This window comes from Pinus tabuliformis, chromosome 3_2, assembly GCF_031772625.1.
Source record: "Pinus tabuliformis cultivar Carrire ecotype Pingquan chromosome 3_2, CPIR1, whole genome shotgun sequence".
Classification (NCBI taxonomy): domain Eukaryota; kingdom Viridiplantae; phylum Streptophyta; class Pinopsida; order Pinales; family Pinaceae; genus Pinus; species Pinus tabuliformis.
This window is the reverse complement of record NC_142302.1, coordinates 236636650-236663582: the sequence shown is the minus strand read 5'-3', so window position 1 is coordinate 236663582 and position 26933 is coordinate 236636650. Positions and strand designations below refer to the sequence as shown.

General features: G+C 34.0%; 1 protein-coding gene across 1 annotated transcript; it reads left to right on the top strand.

Moving 5' to 3' along the window:
- The first annotated feature begins 277 nt into the window (after window positions 1–277).
- On the top strand, window positions 278–26933 carry LOC149180574 (MADS-box protein GGM13-like). Its single transcript, XM_089413914.1, has 8 exons — window positions 278–378; window positions 25473–25539; window positions 25653–25714; window positions 25839–25938; window positions 26037–26078; window positions 26163–26204; window positions 26588–26763; window positions 26882–26933. Exons 1-8 carry the CDS (start codon window positions 278–280, stop codon window positions 26931–26933), a joined length of 642 nt encoding a protein of 213 aa, XP_089270040.1.

Sequence of the window (26933 nt, the reverse complement as noted above, 5' to 3'; positions counted from 1 at the left end):
TCACGAGGTAGAGCATATCACTGAGGAACAGGCCACAGAGGTTGGTGGACGCACCAATGTAATTGAGGAGTAGGGAACGACGGGTGGTGGCAGCACCAAGGCAATTGGGGTACTGGACATTGCAAGTGGTGGGCGCACCATAGAAGGATGCAGCCACACCAAAGCCATACCATAATTGGCTCAGACGAGCATCCAAGGAGCAGGGGAGTGGAACAAGGAGCAGATGATGAGACGTGCAGGGAAGGAGGTGAACGAGGCTCAACATGCAGACGAGGTAATGGACCCTTACTGTTGTCTCATTGAGGAAGAACACCCGGCATTGCAGGCTGGCAACATGAAGACCTCACTTATGGCAGGTGGCGACATGGAGGAGTACAGGTGCTTCATCATGGAGGAATGCCCTTCGTCTCCACCCTGTTCCTAGTCTGCCACCCAGCTGCCATGTGTCCACCTCATAGTATACCACCTTGATGCCACTCGGCGTGCCAAGCATCTGCCACACAGTCTGCCACTCAGCATGCTACGTGTCTCAGGTTTTTTGTGACTCTGACTTTTAATTTTTTGGTTCAATTGGGTTTCAGTGAAAAAAACTGTGAGTTTTCGGCTCTTTAGCTGGTTTTTTTGTCTCATTAGATACAATGATAACAAACTAGATGTTTTTCTAGTTTCCCCTGCGTGGGCAGCAAGCTGATTTTCTGAACTCTTTTCTGTTACAGACTGGTTTACAATCTGGGTAGTCCAGATCTAGACTTTGTTGGGTTTTGCCATTCCTCTGGCATGGTTAAGTACAGGCTAAGGCCTCAGTGTATGATATCTTTTTTTTCATTAATAGAATTAGTAACTTAGAAAAAAAAGAACAATATGGATATATCAGTGAGGAGACATAAGGGGGAGGGATCTTATTTGGCCCTCATGAACAAATGGTAGTGCAGTATGCATGGGGACTAAAGAAATCCATAAACAATCATGTTGAGTTGCTTTCCCTTTGGAAAGGATTGGAGCTTGCCTTCGATCGTGGAATTAATTAGCTCACTATATTTAGGGACTCCTTATTGGTCATTCAAAAATTCTCTAAAGTGAAGATGACCATTAAATTACTATCTCCCCCCCTGATACGCAAGATCCAGGCATCATTGACAAAATTTGACCAAGTAAAATTCTATCACATTTATAGAAATATGAATTCAAATGTTGATGAATTAGCAAAACAAGGTACAAATTTGACTCAAGGGATACTACAATTTAATGCAAAACTATTACCCTCTCCAATTCCATAAATGGACTTCAATGATTATATTGTAAGGATCGTAGGGGGGCAATCTATGGTCCCAACTCCCAAGGTTTTACCTTTTTCTTTATCAATAGAAGGTTCCCACCTGCATTGCCAAGCCCATCCTTTTAATAGGTATCTCCAGAACTGGCACATTCTAGTGAACATGTGGCTCAATGTATGGATTTTTCTCACTCTCTATTTTCATATGTCTTAACTCTCCTTAGACCTAATTTATTTCTCTCCATCTCGGTTGTAGTGTTCTCTTCATTTTGTATGAGGGTGGATTCAATTCCAATGTTTGGAATGAGTATCAAGTCATTTCGCTTATGTCCTGGGGTGATATTCACCACAATGGGAAATCTAAGGCCTCAGTCTAGACCATGTCCCAATTTCAAGCTCAATTATATATGGTTTCATGTAGATAATTGGTGTCATCACTTGATTTCTCAGGTCTTCACTACTGGTATTTGGAATTTAATTTCTACAAGTTGTGGGTCTTTGGTTTTATTTTCTCTCGGTCCTCTTTGGGAAAGTTGGAAATTCCTTTTTCTCCACACTCTAGGATTCATGGCAGGATTGGATAAATCAAAGGAAACTCAAGAGGCTATCAATGCCTTAGAGATGATTGACAAAATTTAGGATTCTACGTAGTCCTTGGTCTCCACATTCAATAAGCTAGAGAATTTAATCCAGTGATAGTGATGTTCGTTCCAATCCTTTGTGGATGAAAAGATTTTGGAACACCGTGCAGATATGGAGCCCTCACTGGACATGTTTAGAGAGGATGCTAGACAACTTAGCACATGGGTGGTGGTTTTGGAAAGTACAAATGTACGTGATAGAAGAGATGTTGACGAGGGTAGCATCATTGGGCTTTGTGTTGGGAGCAGGAGGACTCGTTGTGCACGAGGCATGGAATAAGTTTAATGTGGCCCATGGTGTTTGCCCCTCTTGGTCATGAAATCATTTTTTTTTAATATCAATTTGGTCTTTCTATGTAAATTTTAGCTATGCTATCTTGCCAATTTTGTTTTGTATTGAGCTCTTTCTATAGGATTTACGGAGAACATATTTTTTGTTTAAAGAGAAATGTTATTCATGGAGATAGTAAACACTTTGTTTACTCCTTTGAAGATATCCCTTTTATTTATGACTCAAGATGTAAGGGTTTTGATGTAAGGGTACTCGCCCAAAATCTAATCTTTTATTAATACAAATATACCTATATGTTTGATTTAAAAAAAAAAAATAAGGATATATCAGGTCAATTGTGATTTAAATGAATGAAGCTACCAACAAGCTACATTTAGATATTATCATCAAATTTTGAAGAGTCATATTCCTTAGTTAGCGTCACTCCAAATTGATATGGTTTAGCATATTCATTATAGTGTTTCATATTGACCTATATAATATATCAAAATCATAGTTAGGTTGAAAGATAAATATATCATTCTCCATTTATAAAACTTTGATGCCTAGAAAGAAATGCAACAAACCAAGGTTAGTCATTTCAAATATGTTTATTAATTGTTTCTTCAAACCCAAAATTAAGTTGGCACTACCACCAATAATGATAAATTAATGTTAATATATTGCAAATATCATGATACCATCAATAACATTTTAAACGTAAATAATATGATCTAACTCACAATACATTAAAACTACATCACCCCCAAGATGAATCCTTGCATGTTTTGTACATATTTTATTAGTTTGGCAAGAGCCAAGTTGTGATGGGCCTGCATGGCCATGTATACATGTGCATATATTTGTTTTGGAACCTAAAAGGTTATGTCTATATATTTTGGTTTACATTTCTTATGTGATTATAACTAGAGAGCCTATGTGTTAAAAGTCTAGCAAGCCTAGAATCGTAATCTGTAATCATAGCCATGTTAATAAATTACACTAGTGTTTCATATCAAGTCAAACAAGAGACTCAAGGGGCTAGGAATCCATGAGAGAGAAAGGTGAGGGGACAAATCCAAGACATGGTTCCCAATTCAAATAGATAATATAATACTCCTAAAGAAACTTGATGGAGTATAACCCAAAGTCAAAAGGGCATGTATAATCCTAAGTCATATATTGGCGTTTTATCATAAGTCCAAAAGTAAATGGATGGATATTCTATTCAATTTCCCAAGTGGTGGGGGTAAGTTACTTGGGTGACACGTGGTGAAAATACAACATGCACACTTAAGTCATGATTTCCATGGTGGTGGCTTATTATATCGGATGATTCACTCATCATTTGGACCATCATCCCTTTTTAATTCTTCCCTAGTTCCTTACTGGTTCATGCTACGAACATTAGGGATAAGCTCTGTGATTTGGTAAATTATTTTGAGTTCCTTTGTGGGATTATGTGGTTAATTTTAATTTTTCATCTTAGTTAACATTGAAGCCTGGAAGGGGAATTGCTTGGGTAATATTTCCTATTATGAGTCCTAAGGGGTGCCTAGAATACTACTAAGGGTAGTTATAACTCCTAAATCTATAGTAATATGATATTTTTGGCTCACCTATACTGAAAACCCTTTAAGGGTAGTGACACAACCTAAAGGAAAAAAAAAGAAAAGAAGGGGGTGCATGACCTTGGGTCATGCACATTAGAGGATGTGGGATTGTAGTTATGAAGCTACTATAGTTGGTACATATCCTAGTACTTATTGTTACTGACTATATGACCATATTTGGGCTTAGGTGACCCTTTACCCTAGTGGAGTCATCACCCCAACTCAAGGGTCATCCATTGTTGAGAGATTTAGAGAAGTGAGGTCTATAGCTAAGTGGAATGTCTAAGATCAATAGCTAGCAAAAATAAATAAAAAGGATAAGTGTTACTTTCAAGTTTTTAAATGCTTAACGGTTTGTTTATTTGTGTATATATATGATGTTTTATGTTTTGTGAGTTTTCATATATTTTTATTGCCATTTTGAGTATATTAATTGGTGCATAACATGGTAGTATGCATAAGATATTTATAACAAACCCAAATTATGTTACAAGGGTATTTTAATGGAGGAATTTAGTTTGGAAATGTGTCCTGAATATATTATAGAGCAATTAAAATGATGTTGATAGGAGTTGGATCCTAGTGAGATTGGTTATTTATGGTATCAAAAATTTATGAGAAGTTACACAATAAATTTTGGTTATGTAATCAACAAGTGGTCGACATATGGTAGGTCCATCCATGCAATCGATTATTGTCAATAGATGGTAGATATGTCTATGTAGTTTAAGGTAGTTCGTCATTTATGTAGTCAACATATAGTAGACTTAGTTGCATAGTTGATGGATAGTGGATAGGAAATATATCCACATAGATGGTGGATGGATGATCGATGGGTCAATTATAATCGTCGACCAATATGTGATCCACCAAATTTTAAATCAATTTTATTTTTGGAAATAATTTTATAGAGGAAAATATTAGGATTAGCCTATCGAGAAATGGGAAATGGCACTTATGAAGTTCCCTATAATATTCAAAGTGGGAAAAGGGTGTTAGGTCTATTACAAAGTGGTATTAGAGCGCAATTTTCAATATTGAGCCTACATGGGCTAAATATAGAGTGAAAAAAAGAACTCTAGAAATATATGGTCGATTAAATTGACTACTTAGTCAATTTATGCATTGTAGTGGTTGGATAGTGCTACAGTTATCAATTTCACCAATGATAAACAAATTTTACTACCAAGTCAAATCATCTTTATAGTTGGCTAGCATATTCTATTGGTTTATTCGACTAGACATTCAATTAGCTTGACTATGTAGTCGACTAACACTATATCGATTGATTCAACTAGATTCTTGGTTCACTTGAACACTTAAATAGATCATGTATCTCCAAAATGGAAAAAATCATTAGTTTATTTGACTTAAAGGTAGACCAATTCAACTTCTTAATTGAATTGGCTTTGTGATCGATTGACATTTCACATTGTTTAAACCAATTGATGATCAACTAGGCATATTACTTTAGTTGAACCAATCTGAAATCAACTAGGATTGTCATTTTAGTCAATCCAATCAATGGTCAACTAGCATATCACTTTGTTCAACCTGACCAACAATCAACTCACATATTGCATAAGTCATACAAAACAAATAGCTGAATAATTGGAACATTTGGTTGACTTATACTTGCATTCAACTAGCTAATATATTCATCGATACAACTTGAGGGTTGACCAAATAAACTATTTGGTTGGAAATTCTTCATAATCAATTAGAATACTACATTGGTCAATTGGTTGTGTTAGTTTATAGCTTGAACCATACGACTAGTTGAGTAAAACTCACTTACAAGTTGAGATTTGGGTGAACTGGTTCAACAAATAACACACCTGAAGGTTCAAGAGGTATTTCACTACATCAAATGCCATAGAAATAACCAAAATTAGTGGCTTTTTCTATGAATTTTTGTATAATTTCTTTCTCATCAACATCTAGGACATTTTTTAAGCCCTAAACAACATTTCTAGATGTTGAAATCCCATGAGAAGTATGTGTAACAATGATGCACATAGTCTCTCTATTTTAAATGAATGATATTTTTAGTGATATATTGCAAGTGCAAAATAGATTAAGTATGATGAAACTGCACCTAAAATAGTGAAGAATAAAATTTAGGAACCAATCTTCTAGGAGGCATAACTCCTTGCTCAAAACATAGAATGGGGTATAGAAGTAGTCTATAGAAAACTCTTAGATGGTAGATTCCATCCATGGAATAAAAATCTAATCATTACAATTATTAGGATATTAGTCAAATAATGCCTAGTCAAATTAGGGGAAAATATAGATACACTAGCAAAACATCGAAGGACCATAACTTTAACCCCATTATCCAAAATTGGGTAAATGAGTAGTTAATGGAAAGATAATGAAAAGAAGAATATAATTTTCCACCCATAATTTTGATTGAGTAATATGATTTCTTAGGAAATAGAAAGAATTTCTTCGGTGGCCTACAGGGGTACATAATGTCCATGACATTTTAAAAAATATGCAAAGATCTATTTAAATCTATTTTTTATTATTCTCTTACAGATGAATGCACATTATAGAATTGATGTATAGGAATAATAAATTAGGAAATAAGGTAGAAGAACAATAGAGTAGGTTAATGAGAAATATGTACAAGTGAAGAAAAGAAAGCATGACAAGAAGATGGTTGAGTACCTACTAGTGAAGTGACACTAATTATTAGCAAGGACTCTCTAGAAAAGGGCTATGGAAGAGTTTTCTCATAAGGACTCAAATACCATGGATAAAATTATCAAGTTTAATTTTGTATTTGATTCCATATTTAATGATCCAAGAAGTTAGTGGATGGATATAAGTAAGATACTGCATGAAAACATATATTTTACTTCGCAAGTGCAACTCAAATTAAGTAAAAAGAGTTATATAATTACTTTGTCATTCTAGCTAATTACAACATGAAGAAGGGTGGGTTGATAGGTCTAAGGACCCATATGGGCTTATATTATAGGTTTAATATTCTATGTATAGATAATATTTGGAAAAATACATAAGATACCTACATAAATGGAAACGTAATGAGAAACATGAAGAATGAAACTAATTATTAAATGTAACCAAGTGCCCATGCTAGTGACAAGAAGCTTGGATAAAGCCAATAGGTGACTAAAATCCATTAGTATGCATGGAAATTTAAAGAAATTCCATTGATATTGAACATAAAGGAGGTAAAAGAAACAACGATGGTTGCAAATGTTTCTCCAATGAATGAAGGAATATATTTCTCCTAGAGAGATGCATCATCTCTATAGAAAAATATGTGAGAACTTGAAAGAGTTACAAGTCATATACTAACAAGTTATGTTGAAAGAGTGTAAAACAAGAGGTCCACTTATTTCATCAGATATCATAGTGGAAGCATGGGATGGTTTCAAAACAATTCAATCAACCATCAAGGAGAGGTATTCAATAAGTTGACATGGACTCCAAGGTTAATCGATGTCTAATGATAGTTGGAGTTTGTTGTGCCACTCAAGGAATGATTATAGCAAGGAATGGGAGTTCATAAAGCATGTAGATAATGTTGAAGACCCTCTAAGGGTGCAAAGGGAATTCTTAACATAAATGAGGTGAAAGGTCAAGAAAAAAGGGCATTTATGCAGCAATGCAATATGATAAAACATTAACTAAGGAATTCAAGTTTGGGGGACCAAGGGACTAAGGAAGAAATGAAATCGTATAGAAACCAATAGCATGAAGGTGTAAATCTAGAGGAATGGTATTAGAAAATGTTTTCATAAAAGAAGAAAGGGATATTGAAAATTTGGAATTAATATAACATATGGCTAGACATGTATGATGACCAAAAATGACTTGGCTAAGGAATGTCCAAAAAGAAAAAAGTCATGGATAATGAGTAGATTACATGTACAAAAGGTACAATGAAAACAAAAAGTGGAATAAGGTTGTCTACATAAAGGAAATTGTTGTAGGGTAGAAACATTAGTGAGACATATGGGCTGAAAATGCAAATGGCCAAGTAGGTCTTGGATGCAAAGTGTTTGGCCAAAGGAAATTACTAGCCACAAAGGATTGAGAAAGCTGCAAAGGCTACATGTATTCATGGGAGTCGAAGGAGAACCAAGGATAGAAAATAAATATGGAAATGTTAAAAGAGAATAATGCAATTGTTGTAGCAACAATTATGATATGGCCATCGGAAAATCATAAAGAGATCAAGCTAAAATAATGCATACACACCCATGAGCATGTAAGAGTTAATTCTTGGTGAATTTAGACATGCATTAGAGCATGTGACATTATTGAGAATCCATACAATATGTTGTAGAAAAGGGATAGTATATTTATGCATGAAGTGAAATTTCCATCATGATAGGGAGTGACTAATGATGGATTTTTCCCCTAGGAAAAAGAAAATATATTACATGGTTGAAAGTGTGAAGATGATATGGCATATGATAGCCATTTATATGAATAAATATGGTCATTGCAAACGTTGAGTAGAAGCTTGATTAATGAAACTTATGAGCTTATACAAGAGGTAGTATATCAGGTAGCATCCAAATAAGTAATATCAACCAGGTATGTATAATTGATGTTTATATAATTCACGTGTGTTAGAGGGAATTTAGGTAAGAATAGCCTTAATTGAAATTTACTATATATGAAATGATAATATTGAATGCATGGAACATATTTATGGGGATGATATACCACATAGTGTGGTAAATGTAGAAGGACTTACATATAAATGCAATATGTTAATACTCATATGTATTCATGTTAAAATGGATGGCATGTAGAGCATGTTGGATTTGTGCAATAACCAAGACAAATTAGTAGTTATAACCAACGATAAATTCCAATAAAGCTAGTCATGTGTGAAGGCATGTATGGATGTATGTGGAAATTCTATAATAGTAGACAAATATCTAATGGTGTCCCTACTTTTAATTGATGTTTTGGATCACAACCTTTTTCCAACACTAAAGAGCACCAAAGGTTTTTTCTCCTTGGTGTTGTGTTTGGCCAAAGAAGGAAGGCATCCAAAGAATTGAGTATGTAGTAGGGAGGTGTGTGACTAATGTGTCAATGTGATGGTTAGACCTTCCAATGAAAAATGGTGGATTGCATACCAAGAAGATGGTTTTCTAAAATCAATGCAAGGATGAACTAAATAGGTATGCATGTGTATGTATAAAGTGTGCAAATGGTGAACTTGCACACAAGCATGTTGCCATAGTTTTATGTATCCTTTGTAGGTTTTAACACCGTAAATAAATTCCCTGCATACGAATTCTAAAACACATAAAATAAACAATGCGAGAGCATAACACATAAAACACATATACACAAAGATTTTCCCCTAGATCCCAAAACCGGTACTACCAGATTGATTTTTCATTATGTTCCTTTCAATTTTACAATACATATTTATACATGCCAAAGCATCCAATACCATGGACCAAAAACCATCGCATCCAAAACCATGGATCGAAAACCAGCACGTCCAAAACCATGTGCGAAAACCATGCACAAAACCATAGGTAAGTCTGCCCAACCTAATATAGGGTCCAAAAAAAATTTCCTGGGCCGTTGCCTTGGACCCCGTAGAGGGGTGCTACCTGGCCCCCTCAAACCCCCTATGACCCCCCCACTGCACAATCGACGCAACAAAGGGGGGGCTCTGCCGCCCCTCTAACCCCTGAGTTAACTAGGGGAGCTAGTTGTGGAAAGAATATAACACAACCCAACATTCTCCCACTTGTTGTTTCCTTTCCACAGGGGGGCATAGGAGAGCTTAGTCATTTATCCAACGCCCATTGTTTCTCTACACCAAGATAACTTCTCAGACCTCATAGATTTTGTCAATGCATCTGCAGTATTCTTCAAAGTGTCCACCTTTACCAGCAACACATTTTTGTCTTCTATCATATCCCTCACAAAGTGATACTGAACATCAATGTGCTTTGTCTTTGAATGGTAAGCAAGGTTCTTTGCCAAGAAAATTGCACTCTAGCTGTCACAGTCTATCCTTATAGCTCCCTGTACTAACCCCATACTTGAACACAATCTCTACAACCAAACTACTTCCTTGCTTGCATGAGTTCCTTCTGTGTATTCTACCTCTATAGTTGATAGCGCCACTACAGATTGTGTCTTACTCATTTTACTGACTACACCTCCAAATAGGTTGAACACATACCCACGTGTAGATATTCTCTGATCTAGATCTCCAGCCCAGTCTGCATCAACAAAGCCACAAATATCCAACACCCTATCCAATCTAGGTCTTCCTAGGTAGCACAAACCATAATCACTAGTGCCACACAAATACCTGAAAACCAGCTTCACTGTTGTCCAATACTCCTTCCCTGGTTTTGACATAAACTTTCTCAATACTCCCACTACATGTGCAATCTCTGGTCTAGTACAGACCATCGTATACATCAAACTACTGACTGCACTTGCATATGGAACATGAGACATGTCCTCTTCCTCTTCTTGTGCCTTGGGAAACTATTCAGTAGATAACTTTACACCTACAGGAATAGGAACCTTCATCGGTTTACTATCCTTCATATTAAACCTCTACAGTATTGTCTTGGGATACTTCCTTTGGTTTAACCAAAGCTTCCTCTTTGCCGGATCTCTTTTAATTTCCATGCCCAAAATATAGTTTGCAGCACCAAGATAGTTCATGTCGAATTTCGAGGACAATTGGGTCTTTAAGTCCTGGATAATTTCTTTGTCATTTCCAACCAACAACATATCATCCACATATAGGACCAGATAAATAACATGGTCACCAATTAATTTAAAATACACACAGTGATATTCTTTGCTTCTGGTGAAGCCAAGTCCCCGTATAAATGTATCAAATTTCTAATACAACATCCTTGGTGACTATTTTAACCCATACAAATACTTCTTTAACTTGCATACCAGTTCTTTCTTACCCTTCACCGCAATGCCTTCAGTTTGCTTCATGTAGATCTCTTCCTCCAGATCCCTGTGAAGAAATGTTGTCTTCACATCCATATGTTCTACCTAAAAATCAAAAGTAGCAGCAACAGATAAAAGTAATCTAATAGAAGCTACCTTGGCAACAGGAGAAAAAATATCACAAAAATCAATTCCCAACACCTGGGAATAAGCTTTTGCTAACAACCGAACTTTGTATTTCTCCACCTTTCCTTCTACATTTGTCTTCTTATTGAACACCCATTTTCTACCAATGGGTTTTCTTCTAGCCGACAACTCCACCAAATCCCATGCCTCATTTTTGTGCAAAGATGTCATTTCATCAACCATGGCCTCTTTCTAGAGTTTGTCATCCTCTGAATCTACTACTTCCTTCACATTTATGGGATCATCATCAGTAATAAATAAAGAAAATTTTTAACATAAAGCAGATGGAATATACCTTTCTAGTTGCCTTCTTTCTTGAACTGATATTCTCACACCTGGAGTTTGTGGCTCTTCATCTTCTGATTCCTCTTATGTTGTAGAGTCTGATTCTTCCTCCTTTAGCTCAAACTCTATCTTCTCAGGTTCCTTTGGTTGGACTTCATGTTTAATAAAATCTTTAACCTCTCTGAACACCACATCTCAGCTTTAAACAACCTTCCTTGCTACTGGGTTCCAAGGCTTATAACCCTTTAAAGCATCCTTATACCCAATAAATATGCACTTTTCAGATTTACTATCCAATTTTGTTCTTTTCTCCTTTGGAACATGTACATATGCATCACATCCAAATACCCTTAGATGTGAAAGAGAGGGTTTCTTACCATTCCATACCTCTTGTCGCGTCTTATCCTCCAACATCAATGAAGATGATGTGTTGACCAAGTAACATGTAGTCTCCACCGCCTCTGCCCTAAATTCTTGTCCTAGCCCTACACCACTAAGCATGCTTCTTGCCCTTTCCATCAACGCCTTGTTCATTCTTTCTGCAACTCCATTTTTCTCAAGTGTATATGGAGTAGTCTTCTTCCATGCTATACCACACTTCTTACAGAATTCTTCAAATTCCTTACTGCAAAATTCACCACTGTTATCTGTCCTCATCACCTTTATCTTCTTCTCTATCTGGTTTTCCACTAGAGCCTTAAATTCTTTAAACCTATCAAAGACTTCATATTTCTTCTTGAGGAAATACATCCACGTATTCCTTGAGAAGTCATCTATAAATGATACATAGTACACAGACCTACCCAATGACAGAACCTTCATAGGTCCAAACACATCACTGTGCACAAGCTCTAATATATGTTTTGCCCTCTTACCACCTGAGGGGAAACTCACCCGATTCTGCTTGCCATATACACAATTTTAACAGAAAACGAAATCCAGAGAGCTATTAGTCATACCTTCTACCATAACTTTACCATGAAGTATTTGAAGGCCCTTCTCTCCAATATGTCCAAGCCTTTGATGCCATAGCATGGTATTTTCTCTAGAGACCACTATATGTTTTGATCCACTTTCAAGAACCATAAAACTATTGCACCCATCAATAACAGTGCTACCTTGCAGCTTGTACAAAATTCCAATCCGAACTCCCTGCATGAATACCGGTTCTCTCCAAACCATCTTGCAGGTATCTTTCTCGAACATTATTTTTACACCTGCAACATCCAACTTGCTTACAGAAATCAGATTTCTCGCTAATGCATGAATAAGCATGACACCCGGAAGTGTTCTAACCCTTCCACCTTACAACTTCAACTTTACTTTTCCACGACCAATGATTCTAGCCTTCTTATCATCCCCTAAGAAGACATCCCCACCATCATATTTCTCATACTCGCAGAACCACTCTCTATGGGGAGTGAAGTGAAAGGATGAATCGGAGTCAATCAACCATGCCTCATGATCTACATGTGTACTTAAAGAAGCCAAGTACACATCCCCACCTTCGTCTGAGGTGGTTTTTGCCTCTGCACAAGGAGCATCATCAGATCCCTTTCCTTTGTCAGGAGCTTTAGATTTACAGTCCCTTTTGTAGTTCCCTTCCTTTCCACATTTCCAGAAAACAACCTTTACAGGTTTTCCTGGAGATTTAGATCTCTCTCTAGGTTTAGATCTACCACATGATGACTTCTTATTTTTTTGTTCTGGGACCATCCTCGTATAGACAAGGCATCACAATTCTAACTCTCCATATTTTTCCGTCTCATATCCTTCATCAGCAAGGATGAGATTATTTCATCAAACTACAAGGCAGTTGCATTGCTACCTATTGCAATAACGAGACCATCCCACGAATATGCTAGAGAACACAAAAAACTAATGCACTTATCATCATCTGAAATTTTAATATCAACAGATTATAATTGACTTACCACAGTATTAAATGCGTTCAGATGCTCTGTCACCGAGTCTCTATCTTTCATCCTCAGGTTATACAACTTTTTCCATAGGAACAGTTTATTCACCGGAGACTTAGATTGGTACAAAGTCCCTAACTTGTCCCACAAAGATTTCATCGTAGTTTCCCCTGATACATTCAGCAATACTAAATCTAAGACACAAAATTTATAGTGCTCTTTGCTTTCTGATCCAACTTCTTCCATACTTCATCGAACACTCCCGTTGGTTTAGTACCTGGATCTACCATGAACCAATGATCTTTATCCACCAACAGATCCTCCATCTTGAGTTTCCATAACTCAAAACTCTGACCATTAAATTTCTCGATCTCTATCTTTCCACTGCTCGCCATCTTGTTTCACAACGAGAATTGATCCTGCATATATCCCACTAACCAGGGTCTACCATAGGCCCGAGAAAAACCCCTTAGCAACAAAGGCATCCCCTTGAAGCCAAAACAACTTTGATACTAATTGTAGGTTTTAACCCCATACGAGAATTACCTGCATACAAATTCTAAAACACGGAAAATAAAAAATGTGAGAGCATAACACATAAAAAAAATATACACAGAGATTTTCCCCTAGATCCCAAAACCGGGACTACCAGATTGATTTTTCATTATGTTCCTTTCAATGTTACAATACATATTAATACATGTCGAAGTATCCAATACCATGGACCGAAAACCATTGTGACCAAAAACATGTGTGAAAACCATGCAAAAAACCATAGGTAGTTCTGCCCAACCTAATATTAGGGTCCAAAAAAAAAAATTTGTAGAGGGGGGCTACCCACCCCCCTCAAACCCCCTATGACCCCCCCGCTGCACAATCGACGCAACAAAGGGGGGGCTCTGCCCCCCTCTAACCCCCCGGTTAACTAGGGGAGCTAATCGTGGAAAGAATATAACACAACCCAACATCCTTTAGGGTATTGTTAAATACATTTGGTGAATGCATGTACATGATGTACTTTCATGGAAATGACTATGCTAAGATGTGCTATAGGTTGTATCCCTTCATTTTCTTGGATGGAATAAAAGGAAGCATTGGATGTTTTTCTATGGATATCCCAAATCAAGTGAACCACATACATTTTTGTATCCTTTGTATTATTGCATTATATGTTTTATTTCCACATTCATTTTGATTTATTTCATTTTGGTTTTATTCCTAACAACTAGTATTAGAGTTGGATGTTTATTTTGCTAAAAAAAAATTGGAAAGGAGGGTTTCTTGTTCAAGTGGGAGCAATGGAAAAAGAAGGTTTTAAGTTTGATATGGTTAAAGGCCAAAATTACAAGTTATTAAAGATGAAAATAGAATATTATCTATATTAGTAAAAACCTTTTCTACCTTTGGATGGAATAATAAAAAATCCAATGATTATGAACTATGAAGAATGGGAAATTATTTACAAAAACCCACTGGGAACAATACTAATATTTCTAGTAGCATGATCCAAGTCTTGGAGTTTGACCCGAGAGCTATGAATGTCGAGAGAGGAGGAGAGAAAACATATAGATCTACCATGAAACTAATCATAAGAACATTGATATGCAAGAATTGAATACATCACAAAAATATGAAGAGAGAGATCAATAATTGGAGAAAAGAATAATTCCATTAAGAAGAACCATTACATACAATGAGGCCAATTTTGAGACCTCTCCTTCTCGAACTTCACGCTCTTCCTATTTCCTTCTTATCAGATGTCTTCTTGACAGATTCAAATTTGGTTAGGTTTGAACCCATCAGTTACATATAGATTAAGTTCCATTTTACATAAGAATATGGCTATATTACATATACATCTGACTTAGGTTATAAGCCCCCTAGGATTTGGATTAATCGCCCCCCCTTAGAGAATGACAGTCCCCATCATTAAAAATGATAAGAAAAGAGGGACCCCATTATGTTTAATGTACCATAATGATTACAATACACCATGAGCTAATGAAGAGGAAGTTTTTTTATGGTTAATAACCATTAGTATGTGAATGACCCATAACCATCATGATTACATTGTCCTAAGTGCCAATGAAGATATGGTTTCGTATGATTCACCCATAACCATGGGTTTGTAGATGATCCATAACCGAGTTGGAAATGGCAAGATTAGGGAAGAGTATTGTGTGGTTTTCCCATAACCTCGGGTTTGTGGATGACCCAAAACCATGGTTTTTCTTGAATTTTTGTAGTAATGGAGCTCTTATTGCAACTTTGTTGATAACTTTTGGTACAGGTGATGAAATCAAATTTTTTCAAAGGCCCATTTGACTTATTGAAGATATATTTCCATTTATATAAGATACTTGCACTATGATGAAATCTGGATTAAGAAAATAATTCCTAAAACTCAATGTATGTGTGGTTGAAACAAAATCAAATTCCATAAAAAAATAAGTTGAGCTCATAGAAAATCCTTTCAAATGAATTTTGTTTCACCTCTTAAAATGCTCTATCGAAGTCGCAACACATACATGAAGTTTGTTGGCGATTGTTGCCATGTTTTTCATCCATTATTGTGCTTCTATGGCGGTCATACCATCATCGACAAACTGAGAAATGGTTGAAATGAGGTCATCTAAGCTTTTGTGTACTGCATACAATTTTTCTAAGCTATGGCATGGTTGTTTAAATCTATAATAATAATGAATGAGATAATACCAAGTGTAGAGGGCAACAAAGGATGTCAATGGTTTGTAGAACAACATGGGATGCTGTAGATGTCATGGAACCTTCGTTTTTGCATATCAATGGATGTAGTGAATCCATGTAAGTATGCTCCTGTAATGGTGAATGAATATTTGAGGTTAGAAAACTCTATAATGCTTATGGAAAAACAATAATACCTATAATGTATGGCCAAAAAAATGGACTCCAAAAGTACAAAAAGGAGGTTGGATATTGCTACAATATTTTGAAACTAAAATATGCTTCAAACCGTCATTCCCATGGAGTCGTAACCCACTCTAATACCATTGATCTAGATCTAGGGGGATAATACCCTAGAGCCATGAATGGCGAGAGAGAAGGGGAGAAAACATATGTATCTACCATGAAACTAATCACAAGAAATGAATACATCATAACCATATGAAGAGAGAGATCAATAATTGGAGAAGAAGAAGAATTCAACTAAGAAGAACCATTATATGCAATGAGGCCAATTTTGGGACCTCTACTTCCCAACCTTCACTCTCTTCCTATTCCCTTCTTATAAGATGTCTTATTAACGGGCTCAACTTTGGTTAGCTTTGAACCCATCAGTTATGTATTGATTAAGTTCCCTTTTACATAAAAGAATGAGTTTATGACTTATGCATCTGAACTTAGGTTATAAGCCCCCCCCCAAGATTCGGATCATAACATAAGTGGCTTTCAACATTTTGAAAGAAAATACAATGGAGGGCTTGATTAAGGAACTAGTTCAACTATATGAAAATCTTTGAGCTTCCAACAAGATATTTCTTATGAAATGATTCTTTAATATGAAGATGTTAGAAGGTGGGTATGTTGTTAATCACTTAAGTGATTTTAACATGGTCACCAATCACTTAAGTTCTACAGCATTAAAATTCAATGATGATGTTAGGGATATTTTTATTTTTCACTCATTACCAAAATGTTGAAATGGATTGGTCATGGATACAAGTATTTTTTATCTCTTTTTCAAACACTTCAAAGTTTAATTATGTTGTTGGTATTATCCTTGGTGAGGAAATGATATAGAAAACATAGGGGAGGTATCAGGTAATGCTTTGACTGTGGAGAATAGGGGATGAGAAAGGGAGAGAAGAAACATCCTACTAAATCATGGAAAGTATAAAAAGGGTAGATCCAAATCCAAAGAAAGGTTGAAATGTTGGCATTGTGGGGAGAAAGGACATAAGAAGAAAGACTTTTAGTCTCTAAAAGATAAAATGGAGATGGAAAATAAGAGAATAATAAGGAAGAAAATGTAGCACGTGGTGTGTTACAAGATTCTTTTATTATTTCAGTGGATAACATTGTTTCTTCTTATGTAATAGACTCGAGGGCTTCATTTCATGCCACGCCCCATAGGAAATATTTTTAATATTATGTTCAAGGTGATTTTGGATAGGTTTATTTGGGTGATGATGAACCATGTAAAATTTTTGGAAAGGGTAAGTTATGGATAAAATTACATAATGGAAACCAATGGTTATTGAAATATGTAAGGTGAATTCATTATTTAAAAGGAAATATAATTTCAATAAGGTAATTGGGAAGTGAAGGCTGTATGGTTATGTTAGCAAGAAATTCATGGAATGTCACTAGAGGATATTTGGCAATTACAAAATGAGAGAAAGTAGGTACATTGTATCTATGTAATAGAATATTTGTAAATAGGAAAGATGGTTGGATAAATTGCACTCTATACAACTAATCATTACTTGCAGTACTTTATACATTCACTTATACATAGATTTACTTGATCTCTTATGCTAAAGTACGATCACTATTAGATAAACCTACGAGGACTCTCAACATCTCGCCCCACCTAAATTCCTTTTTCATGCAGCAAGTGTGCAACAACATCTTAGGTATCTACTCTTGTAGAAGTATCATTACTATGCATCAACCATGCATATTGGTATACATATGTAACTCAACAATAATAGATGCAAGTTGGATAAGAAGACACATGTATACAGAGTGTACAATGACTTGTGATTCTAAGTGATTACATATTGTAATCCTAACTTGTCAATCCTTTTTTACTGTCCACAAGTACCTCAAGTTACCACTACCTATACAGACTATCGCTCCACTTAAGAATTGTGGATGCATCCACTCTCCAATCCAATTGGTCCCTCCCACATGTAAATGAGTCCAACATTGACTTTTCACTTCCAAAGTTTCTTTATATAGAATCACTAAGAGACTATAATATTAATCAACCTACTAATCTTTCTATATCACAACCCAAGAGATTGTTCTATTCTCTCGTACTAAGGGGCTCAATCAGTTTAGTCTTTTCATGCTCATCTTATCAATTATGTTTGTTTGTGTCATTTGATTTCTCGTTCTTGAATTACTTCCTTGCTCTAATGACCCACTATAGTGCTTAACTACTTAATCAAATAATATCTACTACTCTTCTCGAATGTTGTATCAATTTCTATCTTCACATGCTACAAGATTCTCAATCAATCTTCGTGCTTTAGTATTATTTATTTGTTACATCGACAAATATTCTTCTTCTAATTTATGTCCGGGAGGTTTCACTAGATGTTCTCTTATTCTTTAAACTGCATTCGTCTAATGATGGCTTCTTTCATGTCTCCCACAACACGAAAAGTCTGAAATTCAGTATACATGAAGGATTGCTTTGCTTTGGACTCTCCTTAACTGACTAGTAAAAAGTTATTTCTTATAAGGCGTTATTCACTTGGCCAATTAGGAATCAACTATGGTTGTTAGTAAAACAAATATTTCTTATAAGGCGTTATTCACTTTGTCAATTAGAAATCAAGTATGGTTGATTACACATCAATCTCATTAATTAGAATCTAATTTAAAAATTAGAAAGGGAAGGGGATCACATGCTTTTATTGCTTATTCTACAATCTAATATAAGAGACATGTGTAAGTATGTCATGTTCTCAAAATAAAAAATAAAAAATAAAAAAAATAGCTAATATCAACCACACAAAAAAACAAAAATTAAATAACCATATAAATAAACATTTAAAAATTCATTAACACAACAATTAACTTAGTTGTTGATATTTCATTTTCACTCTCCAAGTAATAAATTAAATATTTTGATGTCTATGTTAAATAATATAATTTTATATAACTTTATAAAGATAAAGTAATTAAAAAAAATCTATTTCTCTTATAAATACCTCAATATAGAACTTAAATAAATTGTTTGAAAATCCATATTAACTAATATATTTCAGGATGAACTTTCTCTTTCTCTACATATGTGTGTGTGTTTATATATATATATGTGTGTGTGTGTATTAATTTTAACCTTAGCTGCAAAAGAAAAAGTAATTAAAGGTAAAATAAAGTAATTACTTTTTAATAAGAAGAAAATGTGTAACTCATTCAATTTTTGTTATAAAATATTAATAATGATAAAATATCCAAAAATACAATTTAAACAATGAAAAATTACCAATATTTTATAACTATATTGGTAAATGTGTGATTAAGATAGAACTATATTGGTAATTTTTCATTGTTTAAATTGTATTACATATTTAAAAATATTAATCTATATAGTTTTATTATAAATTAAATCTGATATTAATATTATTAGATTTAATAATTTTGCATGAGAAAAAATTTACATCTCAAAAAATTTGATTTTTTTAAAAAAAATTGTGTATAATATTAAAAAAAAATGTTATTTTTAGTCCCTACACCCAATCTTCTTATATATTAGGAATACTAAGCCATTTTTCTCGTGTCTAATTTCTTCCCGACAGCTTATGAGTCAAGACCATACTCTTTCTCCGGAAGTGCATTCAGGATTTGTATATAAAAAGATCAAACTTTCATTCACGTAACATTGGTGAAGCGATCCAAAAGCATTCGCAGATAAACATATATATATCTCTTGTTAACGACACCAACTCAACATGCTCCTTCTGTTCATACCTAATATAAGCATCATTACCACTGTATTTTTGAAGGTCGTGAGCATATGCATTTTCTAACTGCACTTATAGTATATCATGATAAAATCATTAAAGGTTGCAAGAAAATCGCTCTCTTCAACCATTGGGTTGTTAGAGATCTTAACATTATTCCTTTTATAAGAAGAACGAACCTAGTATATACCCATCTTTAGTATTAAAGAGCTGAATATTATTCCTTTTATAAGAAGAACATAGTATATAGAGTTTAATTTAATTTAATTGCAGCTTCCGGAACCTTGAAAAAGGCTGAGCTCGATTCTGCCAATGCTTTAAACACACCAATATGTGTGTAGTTGGATCTCAAGTTGGCAAAAGCTCCCCGCGCCCAAGTCAAAGATTATGCAATACGCTAAAAACAAATCAGATCTGACCTGGGTCTGGTCGGATGTCTTTCAAAAGACCAACCACCTGGTGCGTAGGGGGTGACTCTCCGACCAGCACATCCGATATTTCACCGAGCAGGCTCATTTTTATTTGGATGGTAAATTCTGAATATATTTTGAAATTTTAAAGAGAGCAGTGAGGTTAATTGTTTGATCGCTTTGTTTTCTTTGAAATATTTCCAAAATTTAAGTTAAACCACCATTTACAAATTATAAGACCAACAACCTTAACTTATTTCAGAAATACTACTGAGTCAAACAACCATTTACAAATTATCAAGACCAACAACCTTTGTTCATTTGACTTGTTTGGCCCATGGATTATCAATACCATGTGCTTAAACAACCATAAGCATGAAGTCTAGATATTATATATTTTATTTTAATTTGATTTAGTTTTACATTTAACAATCTCCCTCTTGAGACTAAATAGAACTAAATAGAACTTTGAGTAAATATTTTTGCCATTTTTTTATCCCCTTGTTACTAATCATTTCCCAAGATGTCTTTTATCACATTTGCATCAGCCCAAACAAGGTTTGTGTTTTTTCAATTGTAGCAACCAACCATCTAACACTTATAAATCCCATCATATCCCATATCAATGTGCTTTGTCTTAGAATAATATGTTGAATTTTTTGCTAAATGTAGGGCACTCTCACTATCATAAAGAAAAACATATTTGTCTTGTTTTATCCTCATCTCTCCCAAGAAACATTGTATTCACAACATTCCCATCTCTCTTAACAATAGTTATATTCATGGCATTTTTTTCCCATCTCTCCTAACAATAGTTGTATTCACGACATTGCTTTGTTATGTACCCTTACTTCTTCATAGGGGTCACTCACTATTCATATGGTGAGGGATCATAACCTACCCAGCTAGGGATTGGAGAAAATAACTAGTGGTGGACTTTCTAGTGTCCACATCTAGAACCATATTTGCATCTGTATAACCATCAAGCATAACATTATTATTACTACCAAAATGTATACAATAATGACTAGTACCCTTACTAAAGCATATGGGATTTTATTCATGCATCAAATTGTCAATGGCCAAAGCATATGGGATTTTACACATTTCCTCCTTCTTCTTGTCATCGCAAGGGCATAAAATAGCATTGAGTTTTGAAGTGGGATGCTAGGGGTGTACCAATGTTTTCCATCCTTCATATTGAACTTGTTTAATACCTTCTCAAGATATGTTTCTTGTGACAACCACAACTTTTTGTTCTTTACGTCAATTGTGATCTTCATTCCCAATTTTTTTTGTGTTGGACCAAAATCCTTAATTGAAAATTGACTTCCCAAATCCTTTTAAACCTATTAATCATGTTTTTATCATGTCCAACAATTTCCAGGTCATCCACATATAACACTAGGATGATAGACTTTTCTTGGTAATACATCTTGATTTAGACACAATGATCAACCTCTAGCCAATTGTAAAACCATGATCCAAAACAAATCAATCAAATTTCTTTTACCATTGGTGGGGTTCCTATTTAAGCCCATAAAGGCTCTTCTTCAACCTAGAAATTAGATTCCTTTTAGCTTTTACTTTGAATCCTTCTCGTTGCTCCATAAAAATATCATCCTTTAATTATCCATGAAGAAAGGTTGTCTTTATATCTAACTATTCACATTCTTAAATATAAAGCAACAACAAGACCAACATCTTAACAACATATCAATAAATTTAAGTAAAGTCAATACCTTCTCTTTAGGAAAATCCCTTCACCACCAACCTTGCTTTGTGTCTTTCCTATATACCCATTTTTTAATCCTATATACCCATTTGTTTTGTAGAGAATTTCTTCCTTTTGGAAGCTTTACTAACTCCCAATTTTTGTTTTCTAACAACGAGTCCAATTCCTCCTCCATTGCTTTCTTCCACTCTTTCCTACTCTCCACATTATAATCCTCCTGAAAACAATGAGTTTCAGCTTCATTGGTTAAGAAAATGTCATTTGAGAGTGGATACCTTTGTGAGGGCTTAAAAGTACTAGTATACCTACAAATCAAATGTGGTGGTGTGTTGACTAGTTGGATCTCTTGTAAAAACTGTTGAAAGGTCATGTTTTCTATATTTTTCCACTTGTTTTCCATCGTGTTCTTGAATTCACTACCCACTTTCTCACAATGTTAAGATATTTTCCTATTGATTTACAAACCTATCAACAATTTTTTTTAGCTTCATATCACTTGTAAACATTTTACGCATCTCTTACTCATTAAATACAATATCCTTGCTTCTAAAATTTTTGTGTTTAACTAGATCCGCTATACAATAACCAAACTCGTTATCTACATATCACAGAAAAATACATTTCATTGACTTATCATTTAACTTGGTTTTTGGTTGTTTGGGAATATGCATAAATCCTTCACATCTAGAAATTTACAAGTAAGAATAGTTTACCTTCTTACTAATCCAAAGTTCTTCAACAGAGACACCATCCAAGGGTGTAGTACATGGTCGATTGATGAGGTAACAAGCTAAACTTACTTCTTATGCCAAAAAGTGTTTTTCCAATTCAGAATTTGACAACATATTCCTCACCTTCTTTGTGATAGTGTTGTTCATCATATCTACAATACCATTATGTTGAGTAGTACTAGGGATAGTCTTTTCATGTTTGATGTCAAATCTATTATAATAATCCTTGAATGCACTAGAGTAATACTCTTCACCACAATCTATCCTCAAACACTTGATTGTTTTTCATGGGCTAGACTCAAACCTTCTTGGATGCATCGTCTACGAATGTGATAAAATATGAGGAACCTCCTTAAGACTTAACATTGATTGACCCAAACACATCAAATTGTATCAATTTTAACAAATCTATTTTACTTTCGTGGACACCTCTCATAAATGAAAATGTTTGTTTCCTACTATATATACAAAGCTCACAAAATTCAAGTTCATTGGATTTTAAACGAAGTAATTTTTTCCAACAAGGATTTTTAGGCCCTTTTTGCTCATGTGACTAAGTACTTATGCCATAAATCCGTTGAGTTTCATTTTTGTGCAATAGTAGCCATATCTAATATTTTTGTTGTTGCTCTCAATGTGTAAAATGTTCATATCTTGAATCCTCTAGCCATAACCAATGACCCTTTACTAATTCTTCAACCACATTTTCCAAAGCTTGTGGAGCAACCTTCATCATCTAATTGTCCCAGAAATATCAAGCTCATACATAGTTATAGAATATGCCTAACCCATTTCAGCAAGATATCCTTTCCATCCTTCATCTTGATTCAAACATCTTTAATTCCAATTATATTTCAAAAGTGATTGTTTCCAAATGTACTCTACCATAATCAATAGCCCCATGTGCAATAAAAGAAAATCATTGAATTGCATAGTGAGATGCTCCACTTTCTGAAACTACAATAACGGTCTCATTTCTCAAACATCTCATATAACTTGTTCTATATTCTTTATTTTGTCTTCTCATCAGCTACATTGAAATAGACATTGTTTACTAGGTACTATCAAATTCTTAAAATATTCTTTCTTTCTATTGGCATGAAGACCATTACTACTATTTGTAACAAGCCATTTCTATTTACTACTATAATATTAAACTTGTTACTCTATTAAAATTTAAATTTAAAATGTGTAAATTTATAGTTATCACTTCTAAATCTATTCACATAAAAACATGCTCACTAATAATACCAAGCACCTTCTATCTCATACCACTACTGAATTAAATTTATTATTCCCTACTAAATTTAAATTTATAAAAACTAAATTTTATTATATATTCGTAAGCTGGATGTATTAGATTTGACACCATTAAAAAATAATAAAACTTTTTTATATTTATGTCATTCATCTTTTACGTGAATAGTGAGATGATAATGTACAATTTCCAAATTAACATATATATAAATTTAAATTTAAAAGATGAATAATAACATGATAATGTACGATTTCCAAATTAACATGTATATAAATAAATTTAAATTTAAATGGAAACATAAAAATCTAGAATATACGGATTTAAAATCCAGAATATACAGATTTATGTAAATTGTTGATTTAGAGGTTAATATGTCATGAGCACACAGTAAGGTAAACGATTTTCAGCACATTAACCATATTTTTGTATGATGAGAGTGGTATCTATTACAACATGAGGACAAACACAAGCTAAATTTCATTGACTTTTTGAAAAATATATATAAATAATAAGTTTAAAAGAAAATTTAATTAAAGATAATATATAATTATATTATAAAAGTAAAATTAAATTCAAATACTATTAACAAAACACAATTTCAAAAATTATTATTTTAGTTATTTTAGCTATGATCACAATAGAAAATGATTTTTTTTTATATGGTTCCAACTTATGTTTTGATCTTAAAATATAACTTTAAAGTGCTTCTGGTTGGCTGAGTATAACAATAAATTGTTTTGTTTTTTTAAAGTATCATTACATTATTTCCATTTGGTTAAAGGGTATAATAATATTGGTTTGGATAAGGGTATAGTAATATGTGTGGCGAAATTTGTTAATAAATATCTAACAACATTTTGTAAGAAGTTGTCTTTGCAAACCCAAGTTATTTAAGGTTTATCAGTAGCCAGATTTTGTTTATACATTGTGATGCCTCATGTTAGTGTCTGGAAACTGGAGATTTTATTGACAAATGTTTTTCTTTATGATTCTGAGTATTGTAAAATGTATCCAGAATATATAGAAATAACAGAAGTAAAAAATTGTCAATTAAATATAACTTTAGTGTTTAAGAAAAAAAATTGTTTGCTTCCTTTCTCATATTCAAATCTCATTTTATAATATATTTATTTTTTAATAAATATTGAGATATTAAATTATTTTTGAATCTTCAAAAATACTCTATCTTAATATTATCTTTCAATTTTGATACATATATAATTAATTAATTTTCCTAAAACAAACATATATATATATATATATATTATTTTATTTATAAAACGAATTTTGTATAGCGATGCTTCATCGACATGGAATTGCCATGTACAGTACAAAATTCTTCGCACACACGCTATGTTGTTGGTAATTCTTCTTGTGCAGTCATAAAGGCCTTCAACACAAAATCTCCCTCAGTTATAAAGCAATGCAATGCCACCTCAGTGTCTATGCAATTGATAATGTGTGACGCAATTCATGAAAAAAATGTACCATGTAGATTAATGACTTTTCCATTTGTTGGTTCCAGCATGAGAAAGATCATAGAGAGATACCAAAAGGTTTCTGGAGCCCGACTGTCCGAGATTGACAACCAGGTTTGCTTTCCTCTCATTGCAGGACTTTCGTTATTTTATGAATATTATTACTTGCAAGTTAAGTTAAACCTGGAATATTGATTTCTATTAAACTATTATGTGAATCATAACAGCATTTGTACTGTGAGATAACGAGAATGAAGAATGAAAATGAAAAGCTTCAGACTAATATCAGGTAATTGAACAAATAACAACCTTCAAATTCCTGTTATAATTGGAAAAATGATCAAGTTTTTTGCCTGTTGAACTCTGACATTTGGAGTATGTAAGTTACTAATAATGTGCAGAGACTTTTACAGGCATATGCTGGGTGAGGATCTAACTTCCATGACTATGGCGGAGTTACATCACCTGGAACAACAATTGGAAGCCGCAGCAAATCGTGTTCGATCTCGAAAGGTAATTATTAATTCTCATTACAAAAATTCCATTCCATGCATCTTCAGTAATTCGTCATTCTGAATCATTCAACATGGTGTGTTTTTCTGTGTATACAGAACCATCTGGTGATGCAACAATTAGATAATCTACGCAGAAAGGTAGTATCTTCTTATATTATATTAGCTCTTTAAATTTAAGATTACAAATATGGATCAGCACTTAACCTACCTACCTATAATCAGGAGCGTCTTCTCGAGGAGCAAAACAACCATCTCTGCAGACTAGTATGTATCTACATATTACAATTTATTAGTAGAGCATCTCTACAGACTAGTATGCATCTAGATATTACAATTTATTAGTAAAGCCAATGGCACTTAGACGAAGGAATGTTTTCTTAGAGTTTACATGCATGCTTGTTTTTGTAACCATGGATGGTAGATTTTGGGATATTTTTATTTCAAATCCTAGACATGAGTAGTTTTTAACTTCCCTCGGATTTATGGAATTTCAAAAAAAATGATGAACACAGACTTTCATCAGATTGACTTTATTTATCAAATTCCAAAATATTCTAAAACATACTATCCATCTAATAAAAATATTTAAAATTTATAAACCTAAATATCTCTAAACAATAATAACAGTATGATTGTGAATGACACAGCTAGCTGAACATCAAGCTGCAGTGGAGGGAGTGGCAGAGCCTATGATTGACTTTGGAGTATTCTGTCAAACTGCTGAACCACGCGGAAATCCTCTTCAGTTGCAACCGTTTCGTCTACAGCCAACTCAGCCAAATTTACAGGAGAGTGGAATGCAGCGCCCAGCTCTACAACTCTGGTACGCGAACAACTTTTCCTTTTCCACATTCTATTATGTCATCTCCTCTCATTTTTATTTTATGACAACCTACAACACCAACAATCTTACTATAACCGTTATGGCAGATAAATTTCAGTGATGCAGCCAAGCCGGAAGAAGCTTATAACATGGACTATCTCAGTGAATAA